This window comes from Eschrichtius robustus, chromosome 13, assembly GCF_028021215.1.
Source record: "Eschrichtius robustus isolate mEscRob2 chromosome 13, mEscRob2.pri, whole genome shotgun sequence".
NCBI lineage: Eukaryota > Metazoa > Chordata > Mammalia > Artiodactyla > Eschrichtiidae > Eschrichtius > Eschrichtius robustus.
The window spans coordinates 948684-974961 of NC_090836.1; the positions used below are offsets into that span (position 1 = coordinate 948684).

General features: G+C 46.5%; 1 protein-coding gene across 1 annotated transcript in view; it reads right to left on the reverse strand.

Annotated features, from left to right (window-relative positions):
• The window catches only part of CECR2 (CECR2 histone acetyl-lysine reader), a 151462-nt gene extending 135127 nt beyond the window's left edge, over positions 1–16335 (reverse strand). The window contains 1 exon segment of the mRNA XM_068560773.1: positions 16210–16335. Coding sequence (XP_068416874.1) covers positions 16210–16335 — 126 coding nt within the window.
• Between the last annotated feature and the right edge of the window lie 9943 nt (positions 16336–26278).

Consider the following 26278-nt stretch of genomic DNA (forward strand, 5'->3'; position numbering starts at 1 on the left):
GTTGTGACGTACAGGCTTAGCTGCTCCACGGCATGTGGGATCTTCCCGGACCAGGGCTTGAACCCGTGTCCCCTGCATTGGCAGGAGGATTCTTAACCACTGCGCCACCACGGAAGCCCCCCTCCCCAAATGTTCTATATCTTGATTGGAGTAGTGGTTGTTACTAGGGTGCATGCATTGGTCAAAACTCAACACATTTTAAAAAGGTGCAACTTAACTGTATTTAAATTACAGTTAATAAAATTGATTTTAAAACAAAATGTTAATGAACAATCTGAAAATGAAAACAATTCCACTCACAAATAGCATCAAAAAGAAAATATTTCAGAATACATTTAACAAAAGAAGCACAAAAAGTTACACTCAGAAAATTATAAAACATTGTTCAAAGAAATTAAAAATGGGAAAACACCCCATGTTCATGGATTAGAAGACTTACTGTTAAAATGGCAATACCCCCTACACTGATCAACAGATTCAACCAAATCCGTATCAGAATCCCAGCTGCTATCTTCGCAGAAATTGACAAACCGATTCTAAAGGGACCTGGTGTAGCCAAAACAATCCTGAAAAAGAACAGAGGAGGACCCACACTCCTGAATTTCAGCACTCACTACAAAGCATCATTAATCAAGACAGTGTTAGTACTCGCACAAGGACAGACATATACATCAGTGAAACAGAATTCAGGGTCTAGAAATAAACCTATATATATATCCATGGTCAACTGATGTTTGACAAGGGTGCCAAGACACTTTGATGGGGAAAGAACAGTCTTTTCAACAAATGGTGCTGGGGCAGCTGGACAGCCACCTGAGACAGAATGAAGTTCAACCCTTACCTCACGTTATAAGCAAAACTTAATGCAAAGTGGATCAAAGACCAAAATACTATAAAACTATACTACATATTATAAAACTCTCAGAAGAAAACATGGGGTATAATCTTCATGATCTTGGATTTAGCAAAGGATTCTTAGATATGACACCAAAAGCATGAGCAACAAAAGAAAAAATAGATCAATTTAAAGCTTTTGTTCTTCAGGGAATTCCCTGGCGGTCCAGTGGTTAGGACTCGGCTCTTTCACTGCTATGGCCTGGGTTCAACCCCTGGTTGGGGAACCAAGATCCTGCAAGCCACGTGGTGCGCCAAAAAGAAAAATTGAACAAATTATGGGGAAAAAAAAAAAAAAAACTTTGTTCTTCAAAGGACACCATCAAGAAAGTAAAGACGACCCATAGAATGGGAGAAAATATTTGCAAATCATGTATCTGATAAGGAACTTATATGTGGGATATATAAAGAACTCTTATAACTCCATAATATGCAGACAGCCCAATTTTAAGATGGGCAAAGAATCTGAATATATATTTCTCCAAGAAAGATACATAAATGGCCAATAAGCAAATGAAAAGACTCTCAACATCATTAGTCATCAGGGAAATGCACATCAAGACCACATCGAGATACTACTTCACACTAACCCGATGGCTAGACTCAAGGAGTCAGATAACAAGAATGTGGAGAAACTGGAACCCTCATATACTGCTGGTAGGAACAGAAAATGGTACAGCCTCTTTGGTAAACAGGCAGTTTCTCAAATGATCAAACACAGTTACCATATGACCCAGCAACTCCACTCCTGGGTATATACCCAAGAGAACTGAAAACGTGTCCACACACAAAAAAGTACACCAATGTTCATAGCAGCACTGTTCATAAAGCCAAAGGTGGAAACAACCTAAACATCCACCAACAGGTAAATATAGTACAATATATCCATACAATGGGATGTTATTATTCAGCTATGAAAAGGAATGAAGTACTGATCTACAACATGGATGAGCCTTGAAAAAATGATGCTGAGTGAAAAAAGCCAGTCACAGAAGACCACATACTGTATGATCCCATTCATTATGAAAACTCAGAAGAGGGTATCTACAGAAACAAAGTAAATTAGTGGTTGCCCGTGGCTGGGGAGGGAGATGGGAAATAGAGGTGGTAACAGCAAAGAGTATGGGTTCTTTTTGAGGTACTGAAAATGTTCTAAAATTGACTGTGGTAATGGCTGTACCCATCTATGAATACACGAAAACCAAAATTATACTCTTTAAGTGGGTGAATTGTATGGAATATGAATTATGTCTCTATAAAGCTATTAAAAACCTGTACTCAGCAATCACTTTAATCCACGTAAGCATGTGACTGATTTTCTTTCTACAATTTTATTGCCTTTTGACTTCAAAATAAGTAAATGAGTAATCTCACAAACATATCTTTATTATTTAATTCCTTTCTTCCAAATGATTCTGTTAAAACATTATCATAATTCAAAATTTAAAATGAGGACTTCCTAGTGATCCAGTGGTTAAGACTCCACGCTTCCACTGCAGGGGGCACAGTTTGAGCCCTGGTAGGAGAAGATCCCACATGTCTCGCAAAAAAAAAAAAAAAAAACCTAAAAGGAGAAAAAAAACTTAATAATAGTTACCAGGTGTAGAAATCTGTGTGCGCCAGGCCCTCCTATGCCTCAGCTCATTTGAATCTCAGCATAACCCTATGGAATAAGCCAGAAACTTGCCAACGAAGAAGCTGAGGCTCAGTGAGGTAGCTTGCCCACACCTTAAGCACAGCCTGGACTGGAGCCAGTATTATTCCAAAGAACTCTCTTTTTTCCTTATTATTTCACCTAATATACTTGCAGCTTGAAATTTAAATCATTTTACCAATTTTTCATTACTAGGATAAATGGGTTGGCTTCAACCTACTTAAAAACTATCCCTCTGGGACTTCCCTGGTGGTGCAGTGGTTAAGAATCCGCCTGCCAATGCAGGGGACATGGGTTCGAACCCTGGTCTGGGAAGATCCCACATGCCACAGAGCAACTAAGCCCATGGGCCACAACTACTGAGCCTGCGCTCTACAGCCCATGAGCCACAACTACTGAGGCTGCGTGCCACAACTACTGAAGCCCATGCGCCTAGAGCCCGTGCTCGGCAACAAGAGAAGCCACTGCAATGAGAAGCCCGCTCGCCCCAACTAGAGAAAAACCGCGCGCAGCAACCAAGACCCAATGCAGCCAAAACTGAATGAATGAATGAATGAATAAATAAATAATTAAAAAAAAATAAACTATCCCCCTAACAACCAAACAAATGTGTGATCTGGGATAGAGGTGAGGGACAACATCTCTAAAAGTCACTGTGGGGACAAGTGAGGATGTCTGGATATGGATATTATTACAGAATTATTGTTTATCTTAAATGTGAACATGCTGATGTGGTCATGTGGGAGAGAATCCCTATTTTTATGAAGCACATGGCAAAGTATTTTGTGGGGGAGGGAAGTAACATCACATTGCCAACTTACTGTCTAATGGTTCAACAAAAAAGAAGGGACTTCCCTGGTGGCGCAGTGGTTAAGAATCTGCCTGCCAATGCAGGGGACACGGGTTCGAGCCCTGGTCCGGGAAGATCCCACATGCTGTGGAGCAACTAAGCCCGTGCGCCACAACTATTGAGCCTGCGCTCTAGAGCCCATGGGCCACAACTACTGAAGCCCGCGCACCTAGAGCCCGTGCTCCGCAACAAGAGAAGCCACTGCAATGAGAAGCCCGCGCGCTGCAACGAAGAGTAGCCCCGGCTCGCCACAACTAGAAAAAGCCCGCGCGCAGCAACGAAGCCCCAACACAGCCAAAAATAAATAAATTAATTAAAAATAAGTAAATAAATCAAAATTAAAAAGAAAAGAAAACATAAAGCTAATGTGGTAAAATGTTACCAATCGGTGAATCTAAAGTAAAGGTATGCAGGGCTCACCTATATTTGTCTTCAAACTTCACTGTACGTTTGAAACTTCTCAAAGAATAAAGAAAAAATAAGATCTGAAGCTTTAAAAAATTATTTCACCTTGTGAAAATTACTATATCAAATGCTTATCCACTTAGATGAAATTTCCAAGAAATTTATAAAATTATACTCTTATCAGACTCCAGGAACAGTTTTGAATCAAACACTTAAAATCTGTGAATGAAAACTATGAATGCCAACTTATAAATGTAAAAAGAATGATGTAATTTGAAAATAACTATTTGGCAACTACGATGTACTGATTGACTCAGGCAAAGAACCATGCAAGGATTAAAATGGGTGAAATTTTGATGAGAAACAGGATGTTTACATAGCCTCTCCCCACCAGGTATGTATTAATTATAAGGGAAAAACAGTAACTTCACCGAGGAGAGAGCTGGCAGACACCACCTCAAACCAAGCAATGAAAGTTAATAATAACCATCACCATGGGACCAAGTGACATCACGTGACTCCTGATATGATGCCCTAAGGACACACCACTTCTTTAGTACACCTGCCAAAACACAGGACCTGAATCTCATCATGAGAGTGCATACAACAAACCCAAATTGAGGGACAGTCCCAATTCCAAAAGGTCAAGGTTATGAAAGACAAAAACTGAAAAACCACTCTAGGCTAACAGAGCTGAAAGAGACCCAATAGTTAAATGCAACACCTGATCCTAGATTGAAAACCCTAGCCAGCAAAATAATTTCTAAAATAATACTGTATTTAAAATCATAAAAATATATAAATTATACATTAATATTTTTGTGTCAGTTGACAATATGATATACTATTATCTAGAAATTTTATTCAGTATTAATTCCCTGATTTTGATAATTGCACTATGGTTATGTAAGAAAATGTCTGTGTCTTTAAGGCATAAAAACACAGAAATGTTTAGGAGTAAGGGGTATCACGTCTGCAACTTACTGTCAGGGAACAGCCTGGTGGTTCCCAGAAGCAGGGGTGGGTGTAATGGGTAAAGGGGGTAAACAGGCACAAACCTCCATTTATAAAATAAGTAAGTCCTGGGGATGTAATGTACAGCATGGTGACTATGGTTAATAACATTGTACTGTACATGCAAAAGTTGCTGAGAGTAGATCTTAAAAAGTTCTCATCACAAGAAAAGAAATTTGTAGCTATGTGCAGTGTGGGATGTTAACTAGACTTGCTGTGGTGATCAGTTCTTAACATATGCAAATATGGAATCATTATACTGTTCACCTGAAAGTAATGTTGTCCACTTAGATGTGTCAATTGTATCTCAATTTTAAAAAAGGATAGGTGGATGCATGAGAAACACCAAGCAGTGCCTGGAGTACCCACAGTGGGCACCAAATTCATGTTAGCTTTTGTTATGAAATGCAAGATAAAAATTGGCTATGAAGAAAATTCAAGACTTAAGACTTCAAATATAGAGGGTAATAGGAGAAGTCTAATGAACAAAAACACTAATCCTATCTTGGGAAGAAAAAAATCTTTCTGTTCATGGCTGTTACAACAGTAAACAACTAAAAATAACCTCAATGCTCCACTGAGGATTGGTTAAATAAATCAGAGCATGAGTGCTCCACAGCTATTAAAGTCATAACGTATGCTATGAAAGGGCATTCTGTGTCATGTAATATTGTTAACTGAATAATACAGGATTCAGAAGTCTATGTAAAAGTATGAGCCTACGTTTATAAAATATTTAATACGTGCACATGGAGAAAAGTGAGGGGGCAAGGAGTACAGAGTCCCTCAGATGCTTGGGGGTTCCTGCAGGATGGACACCAATGAGCTGGGGCTGGAGCCTTCCTATTAATTCCCCTAATGCTGGGTCTCTCTCGAGTTTCTGCTCCTTCACATGCAAGAATTTGGTTTGCATCGTGGCTTCTCACTGTGACCTTTTAACTGCTTTTCCACACTAACTTGATAACCCTCGTATTTCCTAGGTTACAATCCCAAGAATGGGAATTTGATTGATCCAGTTCATCTTTTCTTGCAAGATGTGTCAGATTACCAGCCAGGATATAGACTTACTCCAGCCGGGAGGAGGGAAAAGGGGCAAAGGGCAGGTAGAGCAGTCAGATAACCTCCAGAAATTTTTGTAGAGCTAGGTGGCAGATAAGACAAACAAATAAACAGAAGAACTACTCCTTTCTGTGGAGCTGTCACTTCCCCAGGCGTGAGGAACTGTGATTAGAAAGAACGTATCACATTGATACCTGACTATCTTATTTGTACATAAATTCCCATTACGGAAGAATCAGAGTCCCATTAAGTAGTAGTCTTACAAATCATTAAATACTTAACAGAGAGAAACTAAAAACTGAAGAATTCCAAAACAATCAATAGATAAGCAAAAGTAAATCTAAAATTCTAATGATAAAAGGGGTACACTTTTGGGCCCAGATTTTCATTTTCATTTTCCTATATAGGAAGCTAAAACAAGGAGCAACTGGCAATCCTAGGGGTGGGGTCACTACCACCCCACTCCCAACAATCAGAAGGGGATAGAAGAGTGAAGAGGACTGCTAATATAAGACGGGGGGGGGGGTGGGGGGGGAGAATTTGGAAACAAGCTGACTCTTCTTTAAAAAGCAGGAGATAGGTTGTCCTACAATTGACCTCTTCAGTACAGCGCTAAAACATTAACCTAGGAGGAACTGGGGTTTCTTTTTATAATATTACATATTACTTGTGAAAACGTTTTTCTAAAAATTTCATTCTTGGGCTTCCCTGGTGGTGCAGTGGTTAAGAATCCGCCTGCCAATGCAGGAGACACGGGTTCGAGCCCTGTTCTTGGAAGATCCCACATGCCGCGGAGCAACTAAGCCCGTGCGGCACAACTACTGAGCCTGCGCTCTTGAGCCCACGAGCCACAACCACTGTGCCCGTGAGCCACAACTACTGAAGCCCGCGCGCCTAGAGCCCATGCTCTGCAACAACAGAAGCCACCGCAATGAGAAGCTTGCACACCACAATGAAGAGTAGCCACCGCTCACCGCAACCAGAGAAAAGCCCACGTGCGGCAACGAAGACCCAACACAGCCAAAATAAATAAAATAAATAAAATAAAATAAATTTTTTTTAAAAAGTTCATTCTTTTCCACCATTCTCCTAAGCCTCCTATAGAGCTCTTTTCCTCTCTCATTCCAGGAGAATGTAGTTTTAGCCTTTCCCTCTTCCTCTTCCCAACAGCCTTCTCTGAAGTCATCTCCAGCCTCTTCAAATTGCCAACTCAACGTACAATTGATTTTCAATTGTAATTTTCCTGTACTTCCCTGCATCACTCAGCAATGCAGACCTTGGAGCTATGCAAACCATCCTGTAACCACTCGCAGACCACTGCCTGAGCGCTTAAGGACACTGTCACTGAGCAGCATACCTGCCAGGATCCTCCAGACCACGTGTTATAGGACAGTCCACAGTGTTTTTTAAGTCACTGTGAGTACAGCATTCCATTACTTGCAGCCAAAAACATCCTTACCAGATACCACCCTCTTTATGCACCCAACACTGTCAGTCACCTAGTCCCACTATTCAAAGCCAGTGACGAAGGTCCTTTCCTTTTACCGCTACCTGCAGCATTTCACAACCACTCCACTCCTAGAGTTAGGCCCAGTTACCAATACCAGACTTAATCTAAAACATTTAGTACCCAAGATATTCTGAAGTCTAAAACTTTGTTGTCATTCTTGTCTAAAACTTCACTGCCTGAATAAAAAAGATTAACACGAGCGGGCCTGGCATTCCAGGCTTGCTGCAGCGTCCCACCTCCTGTCTCTCAACCTCATTTTTCACTAGCCCTCCAAATGAGAGAACTCTGATCACACCGCGCTTACTCACTGTGACCCCCCTCCCAGCCCTGCCTTCCGCAAGAAGCACGTCACTCATGAGCCCTGTGGCCTCTGAGCTCCTGCAGCCATCGCTGCCGCCCAGCCATTCACCCTTTCCTCCCTCACAACATACTCTAATTCCCCAGGGCAGCAGCAGAAGAGCCACCTGGTCCCATACCTCTGCAATTATTCTGGGGCCGTTAATGTTAATAAAGATGACAATGACAGAAAGGAGACTGGGATTTTAGATTCTCCTTTTGTTTGTAATTCCACTATCACTTTGAAGACTTCCATAGTACAGAAATCCAAGTAGAGTTATAGATAATGAAGAGGGCTCCATCACCAAAAGTGATGAAACTCTAGTGGTATAAGGACACAGGTATCCTCGACATTGTTTCTGAGAGACACATTTTCCATTATGTTGTTAAAGCAGGCACCCAGCCTCCCTTACTGGATGTTGGGGGTTGGGAGGGGAATGTTCTAACAATGTGTGGGATACTAACCCAAATCAATACCAGCCTAAGAGTGAAAAAAAAATTAAATCCCTTAATTATGGCACAAGTGAAATTGCTCTAAGTCACCTTTCCCCTATATAACAGCGTCCCCTAAGCAAAGAACTCCAGGACACCGATTATAAAAATTGTCTCCCACACCTAAAAGACTCTGCAAACACAATCTTCCAGGGAAACCGAAGAAACACAGTGGGAATGGGGGTGAGAAAAGATCTGCTAAAGAAATAGGTCTGCTAATTTAACACATTTTCTGTCAAGCAAATCACTGTCCTCGGTGCACTGTTGCTGAAACAATGACGACTCAGGGAGGGGTGTTCATGACAAGCACCTGGCCTGGAGAAAACACTCTCCACTCCAGCCGACCAATCACAGCACTCTCAGCTGTAAGGACTTACTCCATTCTCGGCAATTATTAACGGGAGTTGATTTGAAGGTTCAGCATTAAAAACATGAAGAGTTTAAAGTAACCGTGGCCCCATCACTGCCTCTGTTTTCACTTACGTGGGGGGTCATGGGGGGCACAGAAGGAGGCACAGTCTGTGGTGACACCATTCACACGTTCAGTCCAGGGGCCACACTCATGCAGCCAAGCCACCCGCGGAAAGCCGTAGCGGCTGGGCCGGGAGCCAAAGTTGAAGTGACCATGACAGTGTGAGACGTACCAGAACACGACCATGTGCCTGGACCAGCCAAACGCCCATCTTCCAGTCCACGCGAGATCAGGGCACGAAACCTTTCGTATGTTTCTACATAAGCCGCACCCCGTTTCCCACGGGAGTGTGGATAAGCTGCGTCACCGAGTCACTGCCGGGCGAGGTGGCGGAGGGGCCAGACCCCACACCGCCGGCCGCGGGGACTCCTGGGCGCCCGCGAGCCCGCAGCGTGTCCCGCACACGGCTCGGGCCGCCACCACGCAACCTTCGCTCCCGACCAAAACGAAGCCGCGTATGCACCCACGACGCGCGCGCGCGCGGTGCCGCACGAGCGGAGACCCCACGGGAAGGCGCGCGCCCCGCGGAACAATTAAACACCTCTTACAGCCTGAGGGGCTGCGTCCCGGCAGGCGGGGGCGCGCGCACGCACACACGCTAGCCCCCCTCCCCCTGCCGTCTCCGGTCCCGGGAGGCCCGAGGGAGGTTCCCCCCTTCGTCCCTCAGGAGTCGCAGCGCCCTCTCCGCAGCACCTCCCCCGCCCCCAACCCATCCTCTTCCCCTAAACGACTCCAAGAAAAGAATTAACAAAGCATCTGTTTCCCAGATTTCTGACGTGCAGTTGCTGATGACGGCACACCAAGCACAACTAACTCCCTTCAACCCTACACACAAAAACATCACAGGCTCGCACACAGGCTCGGACTCCCTGTGGGGAGGGGCCCCCGCCCGCCTCAGGGCCCGGGGTTCTTCGTGTGACCGAGGAGGGCGGACTCTGGGAGGCGCCACGTCCTTGGCTGCACGCGGCCCCGCCACTCACGGGGCTGTAGTCCGGCCCCGAATGTCACAGTGCGAGGTTGGGAGAATCCTGAGCTTGGTACCACCATCCAACTACTCCTGTCTCGATCTAAGAACTACGAGAAAAAACCTTCCCGAGTTTTCCGGTATAAACTAGTATTTGTTAGAGGCTCCTATAGAGAAGACATGATGAAAGGATGCAAGAAAGAGTCCAATGAAACAGGAAAATACGGGGAAGGGGAGAACAGGTATCTGGAAACTTTCACTGTCAAATGAGAGGCGAGCCCCAGGCCAGAACCTTCAACCAGTCTCCATTCAAAGTTCTAAGTGTGAATGCTGTTCAATTTAAGTGAACAAACGGAAGCGAACGGAAAAGAACACAATTCAAGACCTTCATCCTCCAGAGTTCCTCATAATCTCAAAATACAAAATCTTAGTTTGAGGACCTCGAAGACAGTGAAAACATCAATTAAGCTACCCTCAAAGTAACACATATGCAGACAAGATCTCCACAGAAAAACAAATTCATATAATCCACAAACACATCAAGTATGGATTCGCAGCTTTGGTACAAAATTAATTTGTAAGACACGGACCCCAACACAGCTCATAACTTTGGTCCTAACCAGGAAGGTCGGTGGCTTTCTGGATCAGTTACCTGTGCCCTGCATGCTGAGAAACATCCGAAGGGAATCATAGCACGTTGGACAGAGGAAAAACCTAGGAATTACCTAGTCCACAATTGCCTTTTTATAGATTGGGGCATCTGAAACCAAGTGATCTGCCTAAGATCACAGCTTCAGTTAATGACAGAGGTGGCCCACAGTCCAGGTTTTCGGCTCTCTCTGCTTGATCCCTTTTGAAAGTATTTTCAATCCCATCAACTAGATCTAAGACCATCTAGTCAGAAGCTGTGCCCTCTGTCCCCCTGGGCTCTGTCCACACCCACTTTTTACCTAAACCACCCTGCACACTGGCAGTTTTCCAGCACTCTGCCAGAGCTCCTCATTCTTACCCCCAGCCCAACACACCACGAGAATCCAGCAGTCGGCCTCTCCTGATCAAAGGGCAGATAGGCAGTTGTACCAAATGCTGCCATGCTGCCAGGTCGTATTTTAGGCTTCCCCTCTGTGTTCCAGAAAATTAAGCAAGACCAAACTGAACTTCCGTGGTAGAGCAAGCCAGGTGCTAACATGGGCTGTCCTTCAGAGATGAGAGGTTATTACCCTTTCTACAACTGGAGAAGCTCCCAGTTTGAAGCTTTGAAGCTTCACGTGCAGGCAAGTGAAGATGAAGAAGAGGACTTCCTCTTCAAGACACTGGTCTAAGCAGAAAAGGATCCAGTGTTCACTTTGGGTTGAGTGACACTCTCACGGAACAGTCCCCTTTTGTGGGTTTCAAGATCTGCCCCTCTGGAATTCCCATCCTGTTCTTGGCCTTCCCTCCTCAGAGAAGGAGCACACCCTGAGTCTTAGAAGACATTTATCATCTGGTATTTTCCATTCAATAGGTTACTCTGACAAACTACTAATTTTTCTTCTTCTTTTTTGGCAGCGCCAAGCGGCATGCGGGATCTTAGTTCCCTGACCAGGGATCGAACCTGCACCCCTGCAGTGGAAGCGTGGAGTCTTAACCACTGGACCGCCAGGGAAGTCCCACAAACTACTAGTTTTTAAATAATCTTAAATCCCCTATTTCCTTCAGTCCTGCTCAAATACCATCCTTCTCAATGAGGCCACCCACACCTAATCACCCTATTTTAAATTCCAACAACCTACCCCCTCAACTTGGCTCTCTCTATGCCAATTTGTTTATTATTATCTGTCTCCTTCCACTAAAGAGGGCAGGTATTTTTTTGTTATGTTCACATCTGTACCTCCAGCACCTAATACACTGCATCTAGCACATAATGGATGCTCAATAATTATTTGCTGAAAGAAACAAATGAAATCATGAACTTGTCCCTCTGTATTCAGCAGAAGTTTTGGTTTTTCTTTTAATTATTTTATTTATTTATTTTTGGCTGCGTTGGGTCTTCCTTCCTGTGCACGGGCTTCCTCTAGTTGCAGAGAGCTGGGGCTACTCTTCATTGCGGTGTGCAGTCTTCTCATTGCGGTGGCTTATCTTGTTGCCGAGCAGGGGCTCTAGGCACGCGGGCTTCAATAGTTGTGGCTCGGGGACTCTAGAGCACAGGCTCAGTAGCTGTGACACATGGGCTTAGTTGCTCCGCAGCATGTGGGATCTTCCCGGACCAGGGCTCGAACCCGCGTCCCCTGCATTGGCAGGCGGATTCTTAACCACTGCGCCAGCAGGGAAGCCCCAGCAGAAGTTTTAAAAAGGATCTTCTGTACCCCACGTTATTAAGAACCAAAGAACTGTACATTTGCACTGTGGAATCTTGGCCATTACTTCTATGTCTAGCCCTTCATTTTATAGATGGTGAAAATTAAAGTAGAAGCAGTGCGACGTAGCAGCAGTAGCAAAGAATTTGGTACCAAAGAACCTGAGATCCAGGTGAGAGTCTGTGCAAGAAACTTAGCCTCTCTAACCTTCCAATTTCCTCATCTGCAAAATTAGGATAATCCCCACCTCCCAGTGATGGTTAAGGATGGCTATGAATAAAATAACATTTGGAAAATGTACAAAGTACTATACAAGTGTCCTTTTTCATTAGGCTATTTGACCTGCTGAAGGTCACAGAGGTAGGTAGGGGCAAAGCTAGTAATAAGAATTCAAGTTTCCTAACTCCTGGTCCAGGGCATCTTGTGTTGTGAAACTAGCCTTCTGGTTCCCCTATTCAAGGCCAACTTAAATCTTTCATCTAGTTTAAGGCCTTTTAGCCTTTGTATGGTTGGGATCTCTTTCAAAGTTTGATGAAAGTGACAAAGTACACATATGTACACCAACACAAAATCTCCTATAACCCATCCTTAGGCCCCAGGCTCAGAGACCACTGATAGGCCTCATGTACTAATAAGTTACTCTCAGCAAGTTTTATCACTTACTTTCATGTTTCATAATTCATGCCTAGAGCTCTTGATTCAAGAGGCTGGATCCAAGGAAACACCAACAGGAATCTGAATTAAAGACACTGCCCCCAGATCATCATGCTGATGAGGTGAGGGACTTAACCCACATACAACCACAACAAGGAAGGCAAAGGATTCTGTACTCAAAGCAGGAAGCTCAAGAAAAAAAAGTAGACAGGACCATCAGATTATTTTCATCATGCCGCTACTATATGAACCAGACAATTCTACATGACCATTTTCAAATAACCACCTGGAGGCCCCATGGTTCTCTAGAGAAAATATGCCCAAAATGTTTATGATGGGATTTCCCCCTGCAACCCTACACCCACCATGATTAACTCCAGACCAGATTACTGAAGATGGTTTATCGTCCCTTACCTTACTCTGGTTAAGTAAGACACGCTATTCACTGTATAAAGATCACTTGGCTAGCGGAAAAAAAATTAGTACTAAATCTTTTTTTTCCCCCTAACAAATTTACTTATTTATTTATTTTTGGCTGCATTGGGTCTTCGTTGCTGCGCGCGGGCTTTCTCTGGTTGTGGCGAGCGGGGGCTACTCTTTGTTGCGGTGCGCGGGCTTCTCATTGCGGTGGCTTCTCTTGCTGTGGAGCACGGGCTCTAGGCACGTGGCCTTCAGTAGTTGCGGCACGCAGGCTCAGTAGTTGTGGCTCACGGGCTCTAGAACGCAGGCTCAGTAGTGGTGGCGTCCTGGCTTAGTCGCTCCGCGGCATGTGGGATCTCCCCGGCCCCGGGCTCGAACCCGTGTCCCCTGCATTGGCAGGCGGATTCTTAACCACTACACCACCAGGGAAGTCCCAGTACTAAATCTTTCAGGAGATCAATTCACCATTCTTCATTCTCAAATCAGGACAAAACGTTAACCAGCCTAACCCACTAGAATGTTAAAACAATTATAGAACACTTGATATAAATGAAGTGGTTCTGAATTTGATAATCTTCTGAGGCAAAGAAGGTGTGCCATGAGCTTCTTTGGTAATCCATCCAGTTAAGCAGCTAGTTATAGATATTTCATAATACCAACTACTGAATTCAGTATCATTCATCTACTGTTGTCCAGCTACACCTCAATCTCCTCATCTGAAAAATTAAAACACCACTTAATCCAGGGCACAAATACATGTGTGAGCATGTTTGGGAATTTCTAAATATGTTAACAGCTAACAGCTTTTATCCCTGAGTGGTGGGATACAATGTTAACAGTTAACAGCTTTTATCTCTGAGTGGCGGGATTATGGGTGATTTAATTCTCTTACCTATAATGACTCTCAAGTCTTATATAATGATTATGCATTGTTTTTAAAATCAGAAAATTTGAACTTAAAGCGTATCTACACATTCGCAGATTTTTGGTCTGATGATTACAGGACCCGTATTTGGGGGGCAGCAACATACAAGTCCCTAAACATATCCCAAAAAACAAGAATCTGGTATATTGACTCTTCTAAAGAAATCCTGTACATTCAAGGCTAATTAACAGAGTAAAAAGGTTTTCTTACATGCAAAAATAAAAATATCCATGCTTTGGGGACCAGTTCTCTAAGTGGGAGGTCTTGACCTCTTGCAGAATTGCAGCATGAATGCTCCCAGCCCTTCAGCTATCTAAGAGATTGCCTTGCTTTAGATAAATAGAAGCCAAGTCCTTGAAGATTCTGCTTCCTAAATTTTCTATAAATCCATGGGTTTAGCTTGGTGGTCAAGGGTAAGATGAGTTCTTTCCCACAGCTGAAAAATGGTTTCCTAAAAAAGCTGATACCCAGCTTCTACCACTTGGTATTATTCATCATTTCTATCTTTTAAAGTTGCAGTAAATTAAGATTTTATAGGGCCTTTGCAGCTGTCCAACTGAGTAGTATTGTTTCTTGTTTGTTTGTTTTTAAAAAGGCTCCTCCAGTGCATCATAAACTCTAACCAAGGGATTGTTTTTCAAACTTGCAGGACAAACTATTAGATTTAAAAAAAAAATCACTTAAGCAAAATAAAAATAAATCTATTTACTTATACTTAGAGAATCAAAATTGATCATGTTCTCAGTGAGTTCTGCACTCAACGGAGTCAAATTTGCTAGAAGCCTAAAAATTACTTTAAAATTTTTAATTTCTGACAATTACTGAAAACTTTGTTATTAAACTTTGCATTCATCAAAACACATGTGAAAAGGATTACACAAGGACTGCAGAGGTAAAAGTCACTATCCTTAGGTATCCATCTAGGGAACAACATCTCCAAATTATAAACAGATACGGATAATTACCAAAATACGTATACGTTGGATTCCAAATATTCATTCGTGTTGTATACACTTCAAATAGCACACATTTTAACTACAACCACCACCAAAAAAGTGTCACTTCCAAGAAATACTGGGCTCCGAAGAGAACACAAGCATCTCAAGTGGCCCTGATTATTCACCTGTAACAACGATTTTTCATTTCTGTTATACACACAGATTGGACCTCTCAGATCAGGTTACTCTGCCTTTAGGAATTCAAGCTGCTAATACTTAGAAACCACAGGTTCATTACTTAGAACATAAAACGTTATTTATAGATTACTCGACTTCTGTAACAACTTCGGGCAAGATTACTTCTATTTTTCCGTCAGCAAAATCGGAATACATGGATTTTTGCAAGATGAAATTTTTCCACAGTATTTTTAGACTGGGTTCTTAAACTCTAAACCCGTAATTCAGCAGCACCTCAGTCCTATTACGTTTCAGGGAGAAAATGGGGCAGGGGCAAGTTTAGCGGCACCACCACGGCATTGTCACCACAACACCTCCCACCGCAGCCACCATTTTGAGCAGCAGAATTAAAGTGCTGAGGATTTTCACCAACTAAAAGGAAACACGGGGTCCTCGGGACGGCTGGGGCGCAAGTCCTGACGCTCGGCATTCCCTAATCTGTCGTTTCTCCTCCTCAGTCGGCGGGAGCCATCGTCCCGCTCACGTTTTTAGAAAAAGCCGTGCTCGTCCGAGTCACGTCCCAACTTTGAAAACGGCGTGCGGCGCCGGGCCCCCCGCACCCGGAGGCCGCCGCATTGTTGCCGCCCGCCCGCGCGCACCCTCCGCCGCCGGGCGCGCCTCCCTCGAGCGGCGGACCCACCGCCCCGCTCGCCCGCCCGGCCGCGCCGGTGCCGCACCTTTGTCCGGGGCCGCGGCACCGGCCGGCCGCGCGCGCTCGACCCCAGGCGGCCGGGGGAGGGGTCGGGGCGCCGGCCAGGGGCGCCCGCCCGCTGCCCGGCCCCACAAAGCCCGCCGTCCGCTTCCCCGGCCGCCCGGCCCCGCGCCGCGCTCGCAGGGACGCCGCCGGGAGTAACGGCCCAACTTTCCCCGCCGCCCGGTCCCCTCAGCCCGGACCCCGACCCCCGCCCTCCCGGGCCGCCCTGGGGCGCTCCCCGCCCTCAGCCCCCCACTCAGCCCCTCAGACTCAACCCCTCAGAGGTCCCCGCGCGCCCCCGCCGCCCCGAAGCCCACCCGGGTTCCGACCCCCGACCCCGGCCCGGCCCGCGCACCTCAATCTCGAAGTCCGGCAGGCGGAACGCCGTGCGGAAGAGCGAGCAGAAGTGCGCGATGGCCGGCACTTCCCACCACGAGCGCAGCTCGCCCAGCCCGGCCGCGCCGCCCTCCTCGGGGCGCATCTCCGGCCGCGCCGCCGCCTCCGCGCCCGCCGCCCGCCCGCCCGCTCCCGGCGCCGCTCCGGCCGAGCTACCGAGGCGGCTGCCCCGGGCCCATCGCGCGGCGGCCCGGCCGCCCAGCCCGCACAATGTCGCCGCGGCCCGCGGGGAACAGATGGGCCGGGGGCGGGCGGGGGCGGGACTTCGGCACAACAACAACCCCGCCCCCGCCCCCGCCCGCCGCCCGCGGGCCGCGCACGGGCGGGGGAGGGGCGCCCGAGGGCCGGGAGGAGGGGCCGCGGGCGAGCACCGCCCCCCGCCCCCGCCGGGCCCCGCCCCCACGTGGCCGGGGGTCGCGCCCCTCGGAAGCTGGCGGGCTGGAGGCGCCTCGTGGGGCTGCGCGCACGTGGGGCTGGGGCGGCGGTTGAGGGGGAAGGGGGAAGGGCGAGGGGGAAAGGGGAAGGTGGGAGGACAAGGGGGCGGACCCCGCACCCGGGCAGAGCCCACGGGCCGCCTGCCCCCCGCCCCCGCCCGGCCGGCTGAGACCACGCCTGAAGGCGCACGTGCGACGCCCGGGGGCGCGCGGGGCGCTGCGGGCGCGTCCTGCCGGCCCGGGGGGCACCGGGCTCCCGCGCTCCCGTCCCGGCCCCGGCTCGGCCGCTCGGGGATCCACGCGGGGACCTTAGGGCGCGGAACCCGCGCGGTGGCCGCACTCAGCTGGGGCGTTGTGGAGTGCGCCTCCGGATAATTCTCTCCCTCACTTTATTCCCGTCATTTTGGTAACCTGTTCTGTTTTTATAAGGCAGCATTAAAAAAAAAAAATCTTAAAATGTGTATCTAACTGTATCTTTCATGAAAGAAAATACTTCATCCAACACTGGCTCACTCTGCCTCCCCCCCCGCCCCCTGCCCCAAGCTTACGCAGTTCTGCTCTTCTATTACCTGGAACTATTGGCTGGTTTAAAATTCACCCTCAGATTCTACCGTGTGTTTTAATCTTTGACCAAAATGAGCCCATATCTAAACGTCCCCAGGAGCAGAGGCTGCATTTTTGTGTGTTGAACGCGCGGCTCCTCGGCAGATGCCCTGTTGACAGCTGAGGTGTGGGAAGGGTGACACACCTGAATTAGACGTTTTCGGGACTTTCTTCCCCTGTCCGTCTTCATTTCCCCACGGGTCAGCCTGACTTGCACACCTTTCCCTCTCTTTTGTGTAAGCTTCCTGCTTCCCTTCACGTTTGTTTCTAATCCATTACCTCCTGCCTCTGCTTCCCCCCCTTTTCCCGGATCTCCTTCCGGCTCCTCCCTCTGCCCTTCATCCTTGTCCTCCTTCCCTGCCTCTCCGTGATCCGGCCGCCAGCCTGGTAGCCGCAGCGCCTAGGCCACCACATTGCAGGAAGCAGAAAGGTGACAAGACTGGGTTACTCTCCCCACACCACGGCCCGGTCCTGGAATCCAGCCAGACTGTCCTGGAGGCGGGGAGCCCTGGTGGTGGCCGAGGGCCCCTCCTCAGCACCCTCGCCCCCAGGCTGCCTTCTTCATCTGAGGGTTGCCTCGGTGTCCACATGGGCGGGCCTCTTTCTTTCTCTCCTTCTCTAGCTCTGGTCCACTGTGCTCTCACCGGGCCAGAGCCGGTCCTGGCCCTCCAGCCCAGAGGTCTTCTGTATCTCCTCGGGGTTCCCTGCGCTGGGGCTCCAGCTAGAGCCTCGCGTTTGCACCCACCCCTCCCTCCTGCTCTGTTGGAACCGATACCCTGAACCCTTCAACGTTTGCCCCACCTTTCCCCCGCGCGGCTTCCGCCTAACCTCCTGGGACATGGATCCCTAACTCTGTGCCTCCCCAGACACTGGTCTCCTCCCTTCTCCCGCGGACTCCGAGGGCTGCCTCCCACGCCTTTTCCAGCCCCGCCCACTCCTCACCCTCCAAACACCACTTGTATCCTATCCTGTTCCCAGAAGACACAGCTCATACTTTCTTTCCCTTTCTCTCTGTTTGTGAGCCAGCGCTGTTGATCTCAGATGACCTTGGAAGTGCCAAAAGAAATTCTCTTCCAGATTCCCCGCCACCTTCAGTTCCATATCATCTTCCAATTAAATGTTTCCCCTTAAAAACACACACAATACTTAGTTTGGCTAACCTGTTTCGCTTATTAATTAATGTGACAAAAAATATTTGTGTTTCTCTTTGCAAAATATGCAGTAATTTCAGCTATTATGGGATTTTTATAGGTTCCTGGAGGATGATCTAGGAAACTAACCACCGTTTTCTAACACCATTTCTTTGGGAAATACAAATTCTATAAGATCAGCTAAAAACAATTATTTGAACCTTGGAAGGGGTGTGACAAAAGTGTGGTTTCTTCCATAAGCCCCGCTAACCAGGACTAGAATTCAAATCTAACTGTTCATCCAGGCGGATTACACTGCTTCTCTCTCCTACTCAAGTTGCCCTTCCTACCCCTTTGCCTGACCACGCTGACGTGGGTGCTCCTCGTTTCAGCCCAGGAACCCAGCTGGAGCTGGAGTGACACAGAACCATTATTCTCTCACTTAAGTTGTCCGCACACCTGAAGTCCAGGCACCTCACAAAGTCTTAGCACACCCTCACACACAGCCTCCTGTCTCAGTAGAGAGCTGCCTTCCATAGTGTACCTATTCCCACAGAGGGCTGTAAGTCAGGCTAATTTTAACATTTTAGAAATTGTGGAAAGTGAGTTATATTAGTAGCCAGGAAATTTGGCTGTCTCTTAGAAAAGGCTTAATCTCGCACGTATGTATTTCACCTGCGAGGAGGGGCTGAACTAATGGTCCCTGAGCCCTATAGCTTTCACCTTTAAAGTAGAGCCAGATTAACGTTCTAAAATTTAAATTTAATCATGTCATTCACCTGCTCAAAACTCTATGACTCTCCCTTGAGCGTGAAAGTCCATTCAAGTCTTACTAAAGCCACAGTTTGGCTCCCACCTGCCTCCCCAGCCTCACCTGCGATCCCCACCCCCACCTCATCCAACCAGTGACTCCTTCCCTCCTGCCAAACTGGTTCACTCGCCTGCCAGGATCTTCCTGCTCCTCCCTTTTGATCCCGCCCTTTCAATTGCCTGCAAAGACAACTCAACCTCTCCAATCATGACCCACTCAAAACTCACCTCCTCTGTATGGCTTCCCCGAAACACCCTAGCTTGGGGGTATCTCTCCAGGTACTCTGACTCAAGAAACCATAGTTTGTATGATTCACTTATCAACCACCTCCTTGGGTCATCTTTCTGTTACTTAATTGAAGTGCCACTTAAATCTTTTACTGTAGTTGGGGAAGTCTTCTCAACCAGATTAGACTTGGGGGCGCACGGGTGGAATCCTCCCTAATACACAGCAATTAAATGATGAATTTGATTATTTAATGATGACATAAAACCATAAGAAATTCAGAACTCCTTTAAATGCCTGGTGTCGACTTGCTTACCTTCCTTCATTCCTTCCTCTGCCTTTCAGCTTTCTCCCTCCTGGACCTCATTCAGGCAGTCTCAAAGGTCATGCCTTTCTCCATACAGTCGTATTGTCAGGGGATTGACTTCAAGACCCCCTCGGATAACAAAAGTCACCGAAGTCCCTTTTATAAAATGGTGTAGTGGGGTCAGCCCCGTATCTGTGGTTCCGCGTTCGCAGATTCAACCAAGTGCAGACGAATCCATCCTCAGCTTAGCTTTTCTCCTGAGCTCCAGGGTCATTTCCCCCATATGCCAATTGGATGTTTCCCATCACCTTAAACTCAACATGTTAAAAGGAAGGAGGAAAACTAGCTCTGAATTTTTCTCCTCAAGTCACACACCCTTTATTTATTTGGCTGCGCGGGGTCTTAGTTGTGTCATGCGCAATCTAGTTCCTTGCCCAGGGATCAAACGCTGGGCCCCCTACGTTGGGAGCGCGGATCCTTAACCTCTGGACCACCAGGGAAGTCCCCCCACTTCTTTTTGACACCCCCAGTCTCCACCCCAACCTGGGTCCTTTCATCTCCCTATTTGAGAAGCCTCCTAACGGTTCTCTTTCCTCTGGTTTCTCCCCAACCTCCTCTGTCTCACCAGCATAGCTGGATTTATCTTCTTAGAACTGCTTCAGTTCCAAGAAGGTAAATTTAATGTTTTCTTAAACCCAGTATACCCACAATATTATAATTTCAACACGTGTTATCAGTATTAAAAATATCCATGAGAGGTACTTCTCTGGTGGTCCAGTGGTTAAGACTCTGCCCTGCCAATGCAGGGGGTGCGGGTTCGATCCGTGGTTGGGGAGCTAAGATCCCCGCATGCCTCTCAGCATGGCCAGAAGATTTAAAAAAAAAAAAAGAGTGAAGGAAAAATTGGGACTTCCCTGGTGGTCCCAATGGACCACCCAATGGAGCTTCCCTGGCTCCACACTCCCAATGCAGGGGGACTGGGTTCAATCCCTGGTCAGAGAACTAGATCCCACATGCCACGACTAAGACCCGGTGCAACCAAATAAATAAATAAATATTTTAAAAAATATATCAGTGAGATACTCTACATGCATTTTTCTTCATACCAGATTTTTTGGAATCTGGTGTGTATTTTACATTTAAATGCGCATCTCAGTTAGGACCAGCTGTGTCTCAGTGCTCCATTGGGCACTTGTGGCTTGTGGATGCTGTGTTGGGCAGACAGGTCTGCGGTTACCCACGTGCCCAGGACTCCCCAACCACTATGAACCTCTGGATCACCAGCCTCGGCGGGTCCACACCCTCCCTCTGCCTGCACCTCCAGGCAGGTGTCCCTGAACACTCTGGCCTACGGCAGCATTTTCCAACCTACGTCTTTCATGTATGCTTGGTTTCACCAAGAAAAATCCCAGCTCTTCCCTAGGGAACAGCCCATGGACTGTCCTCCTTAGAGCAGGCTACAAATAATTGGTCGTAAATAAGTGTTTGTGAAATAAACATATGGGTGTGTTACTAATATGTTCACAGGAAACACTAGTTACTCTCTGAACATATTTTTTTAGGATGTAGCATTTTTTAAATTGAGATATAGTTGATGTACAATATTATATAAGTCACAGGTGTACAACATAATGGTTCACAATTTTTTTTATAATTGTAATGTGTAATCTTTTTTTAATATTTATTTATTATTTGTATATTTATTTGGCCACGCCGGGTCTTAGTTGCGGCATGAGGGATCTAGTTCCCCAACCAGGGATCGAACCCAGGCCCCCTGCATTGGGAGTGTGGAGTCTTACCCACTGGACCACCAGGGAAGTCCCCTGGTTCACAATTTTTAACAGTTATACTCCATTTATAGTTATTATAAAGTATTGGCTATATTCCCTATGCTGTACAATATATCCCTGTAGTTTATTTATAACATATGTTGTTAACCATAAAGAAGGTCGGTAGTGGAAGATTATAATTTTTAAAGTGTCAGCGTGGTTGCTATTACTGTGTTATCTAGTTAACCACCTAATTTTATGATTACTTTCAAGTGTTTCATATAAACTTGACTTTCTATTTCCACTTCATTTCTCTGCTTTATAGTGATTTCTATACAATTTTTTGAGATTCTTTTCCCCAGTCCTGATTTTTCCCTTTCATTGTGTTAGGCTTTTGGTTTCTGGCAACTATCATAATATTATCAAGTTCATTTCACATGACACCAAGCTAAGTACTGTACAAATGAAATCACACAGGTAAATGTTCATCATTTTCAGCTGAAGGCCAGCAACACTGCCCTGGTATAGAGGGCAGCTCGGCAGTGAGTGAACAAAAGGTGTTACAAAGAGATTAGAGAAAATGTCACTTTTCCTGTCACTGGTGCTTATCTTAGGTCCCCTTCCTCTACCAGCAGCCATCCAGCTTCTGCCCCGACTCTCCTTCCCAGCTGCCCTGGAGCCTGTGGTTCCCACATTCTGTTCCCTTCACCTTCCGTGGGAAGCTTGTCAGTTTTGAATATTCTGCAAGCAAGTTTCAGAAGTGAGGACCCAAAAGGAGGGGCTGGCCACTGGATGGGGAAGAAGGTGACAGAGGCAACAGGAGAGAGTTGACTGGGAGAGGACGTGGCAGAAAGTTTAATTTTTAAAAAAAAAAAGTTTAAATTAAAAAAAAAATCTCTACAGGGATTCACAGCGCATAGAGAATGGGTCAGAAATTCTTTGGCTGACCATGCTGTGCTCTGTGTAAATGTCCCTCCATTTCCAGAGGCTCCTCCAGTTAATTACCCTTCCTAAAAGCCAGACTGAAGTGGAAACCATGCTCAAAGCAACGTGGGTCCCCTTTTTACCTGTGCACACCTTTCCCCGAGCTCCTTAGCGTGGCCCCTGTTCCAGGGACTGTGGTGCCTGCACAGCAGCTGCCAGGCTGCCTGAGACTAGGGCCGCGTGAGCCACTCTCTTTATTTTTGACCTTAAGGCTGGTAATCTGTTACCGCCAGGAAACCGCAGCGTCAGGCTGGAAACCCTCCGACCCGCCGGGAAGGCTCCATGCAGCCCAGCCCTGAGGAGAGGAGAGGCTGCCATCTCCGGAGGATGGCTTCTGTCTGCTCCGGCTGCATCCTAGCAAACGCCGTTCTAACACCACATGCAGCCGTTAAGGAGATTATTGCAAATGTTAGCTAACCTGGTTCTCAACAGGGGAGACTGAAAGGGGCGCGGGCGGGAGTCCTTTCTACCATGGGCCCCTCTTTGATTTAGGACTCAGAACCTCGCCGGATTTTACTGGCCGCTGAAACACTTCCTCAGCTGTCTTCTAGGAACAGTGTCTAAGAATCTTGTTGCCTCCGGGCTGCTCAGTCCGTGTTTATGCTGTTCTGTTCTGAAATTCCTTTCCGAATTCCTGGCGTGTCCATCTCTGGCCTATCTTATTGTGGCATCTCCCCTTGTTCTTGACACCAGGTCAAATAGCTTTGTAGCATCTCAATTCTCCCAGCCATTCAGAAGCTGGTGAATCTTAATGAGTTCTTCCCTTAATCTCTTTTCAAAGGGACTACAATCCTTAATTTCTTTAAATTTCCTTTTTAATTATTTTAGCTCCTTGTGTCATCCCTTTGGCCTCAAACCTTCCCTACTCAGTTTAAAGGTCACATTATTTTGGTTGACAAAGTGCCCAGGGTTGTGTACATCTGGCCTCAAACTCCTTAGCCGGCCCGGTGTTGTCTCTCCAATTTGATCCATTCGACACAGAAACATGTGTTTAGGTAGAAAACTCAGTCTCTGGCCTCAAGGAGTTTCTAATGCAATTGATAAGATTATCTGTGTGGTATGGCGCCTAAGTGTGCTGTATAATATGAAAGTTATAAAGGGCTCTAAGAAGTCATCCAGTCCATCTTCTCCTTTTGGAGAAGAGTTCAGAGTGGAATATATCTAGCGTGAGCTGGAGCATTTGGGGAGCTGCATGAGGAAGGTGTATCTTGAAGTGGTGAGAAACACAGCTGGCTGTCTTCATTCACAGCTTAAAATCTATTTCTTTTTTTTTAGAACAAATATCATCTTCTTGAGCATGGGGAGCTCTGTCTTCCCCTGGTCTCTCATTGGGTACCAGGCATCTACTTAGTGCTTCATTGGTTTGACTGTTGAATATCACTTCAGGCTGCAAAGTTGGGCACAGAAAATTGAACAAGCTGAGGGGTGTCCTATAATAGCAGTGAAATCTCCCTCTAACAGGGTATGCATGAGCCCATTCATTTATTTATTTGGTTGCGCCGGGTCTTAGTTGCGGCCGGCGGGCTCCTTAGTGACGGCTGGTGGGCTCCTTAGTTGAGGCTTGCTGGCTCCTTAGTTGCAGCACATGGGCTCCTTAGTTGTGGCATGCGAACTCTTAGTTGTGGCATGCATGTGGGATCTAGTTCCCCAACCAGGGATCGAACCCGGGCCCCATGCATTGGGAGCGTGGAGTCTTAACCATTGTGCCACCTGGGAAGTCCCTAATTATTTATTTTTATTAATTTTTATTGGAGTATAGTTGCTTTACAATGTTGTGTTAGTTTCTACTGTACAGCAAGGTGAATCAGCTATATGTATACATATAGCCCCTCTTTTTTGGATTTCCTTCCCATTTAGGTCACCACAGAGCATTTAGTAGAGTTCCCTGAGCCATACAGTAGGTTCTCATTAGTTATCTATTTTATACATAGTATCAATAGTGTATATATGTCAATCCCAATCTCCCAATTCATCCCACCCACCCATTCATTTAATTTATACAGCGTATTTTGAGTACCCATCATCACCTTCAATAACAAGATGCAAAGTGAAAGGGTGAAGAGTGTCTTAGTTGCCATCACTGTAAAAACCATTTACTGGTGTGCTCTGGATTTCTTTTCTTTTTTTTTTTTTAAATTTAATTAATTTACTTATTTATTTTTGGCTGCACTGGGTCTTTGCTGCGCGCGGGCTTTCTCTAGTTGCAGCGAGCTGGGGCTACTCTTCGTTGCAGTGCGTGGGCTTCTCATTGCGGTGGCTTCTCGTTGCAGAGCATGGGCTCTAGGCACGCGGGCTTCAGTAGCTGTGGCACGCAGGCCCAGTAGTTGTGGCTCGCGGGCTCTAGAGCGCAGGCTCAGTAGTTGTGGCGCATGGGCTTAGCTGCTCCGCGGCATGTGGGATCTCCCCGGACCAGGGCTCGAACCCGTGTCCCCTGCATTGGCAGGCGGATTCTTAACCACTGTGCCACCAGGGAAGTCCTGGATTTCTTTTTTTTAAGCTTTATTTTTATTTTTATTTTTTTTAACATCTTTATTGGAGTATAATTGCTTTACAATGGTGTGTTAGTTTCTGCTTTATAACAAAGTGAATCAGCTATACATATACATATATCCCCATATCTCTTCCCTCTCGCGTCTCCTTCCCTCCCACCCACCCTCCCTATCCCACCCCTCTAGGTGGTCACAAAGCACCGAGCTGATCTCCCTGTGCTATGCGGCTGCTTCCCACTAGCTATCGATTTTACTGGATTTCTTGATCTGAGTGGTTTTTTTTTTTTTTTTTACTGCATTGGGTCTTTGCTGCTGCGTGCAGGCTCTCTCTAGTTGCAGCTAGTGGGGGCCACTCTTCACTGAGGTGTGCGGGCTTCTCATTGTGGTGGCTTCTCTTGTTGCGGAGCACGGGCTCTAGGTGCGTGGGCTTCAGTAGTTGTGGCACACGGGCTTAGTTGCTTTGTGGCATGTGGGATCTTCCCAGACAAAGGATTGAACCCATGTCCCCTGCATTGGCAGGCGGACTCCCAGCCACTGCGCAACCAGGGAAGTCCCTGAGTGTATTTTTAAAAGAGGAATATGGAAATTAGCTTCCCTTGCTTATTACCTTTATTTTTTAGGAATAAAGAGTAAACATGTATACAGTCTAGAGTAACCTTCAACAATTACAATAAATGCTGTTCATTTTATTACAAGGTCAGATTATTACTTGTTTAAGCTAACCTCATTCTTGTACCAAAAAAAAGATAGAAAAGAAAACCAAATTTCTACTTTTCTTGAATAAAACTGTGAGATTAACATGGTTTCCTAATCTGACTGCTCCAGGCCCTCAGTCAATGAAATGTTTATTGAGCAGCTACTATGTTCTAAGCACGGTTGTAAGAGTTGAGAACCTAGAACTGCCTAGAGCTTCAAATCTACTATGTTTATGGTTTCATTACTTTTTAAATTCACAAGCCTCCCCAGTCACCTGCCTCACTAGGAAGCAGAGCTTGTGACGTTGTTGCCTTTGTTTGGCTGAAAGTCTGAAGGGAATGGGAACTCCAGGGGGAGAGGCCCCGTCATAACCACCATGTGGTGTAGATTCGGAGGTGATTGCACTGCTAGGTTTAGTCACGCCAAAGAACGAGACATACCTGGTAAAACATAGACCTTGCAGAAACTGGCTTTACTTCTATCCTATGCCACGAAAACACTCGCTAATACGATGGCCTCAAAAAACAATCTAATCTAAAGGCACATCTCTGCTAGTAAACAACAGGAGTTAGCAAGCTTC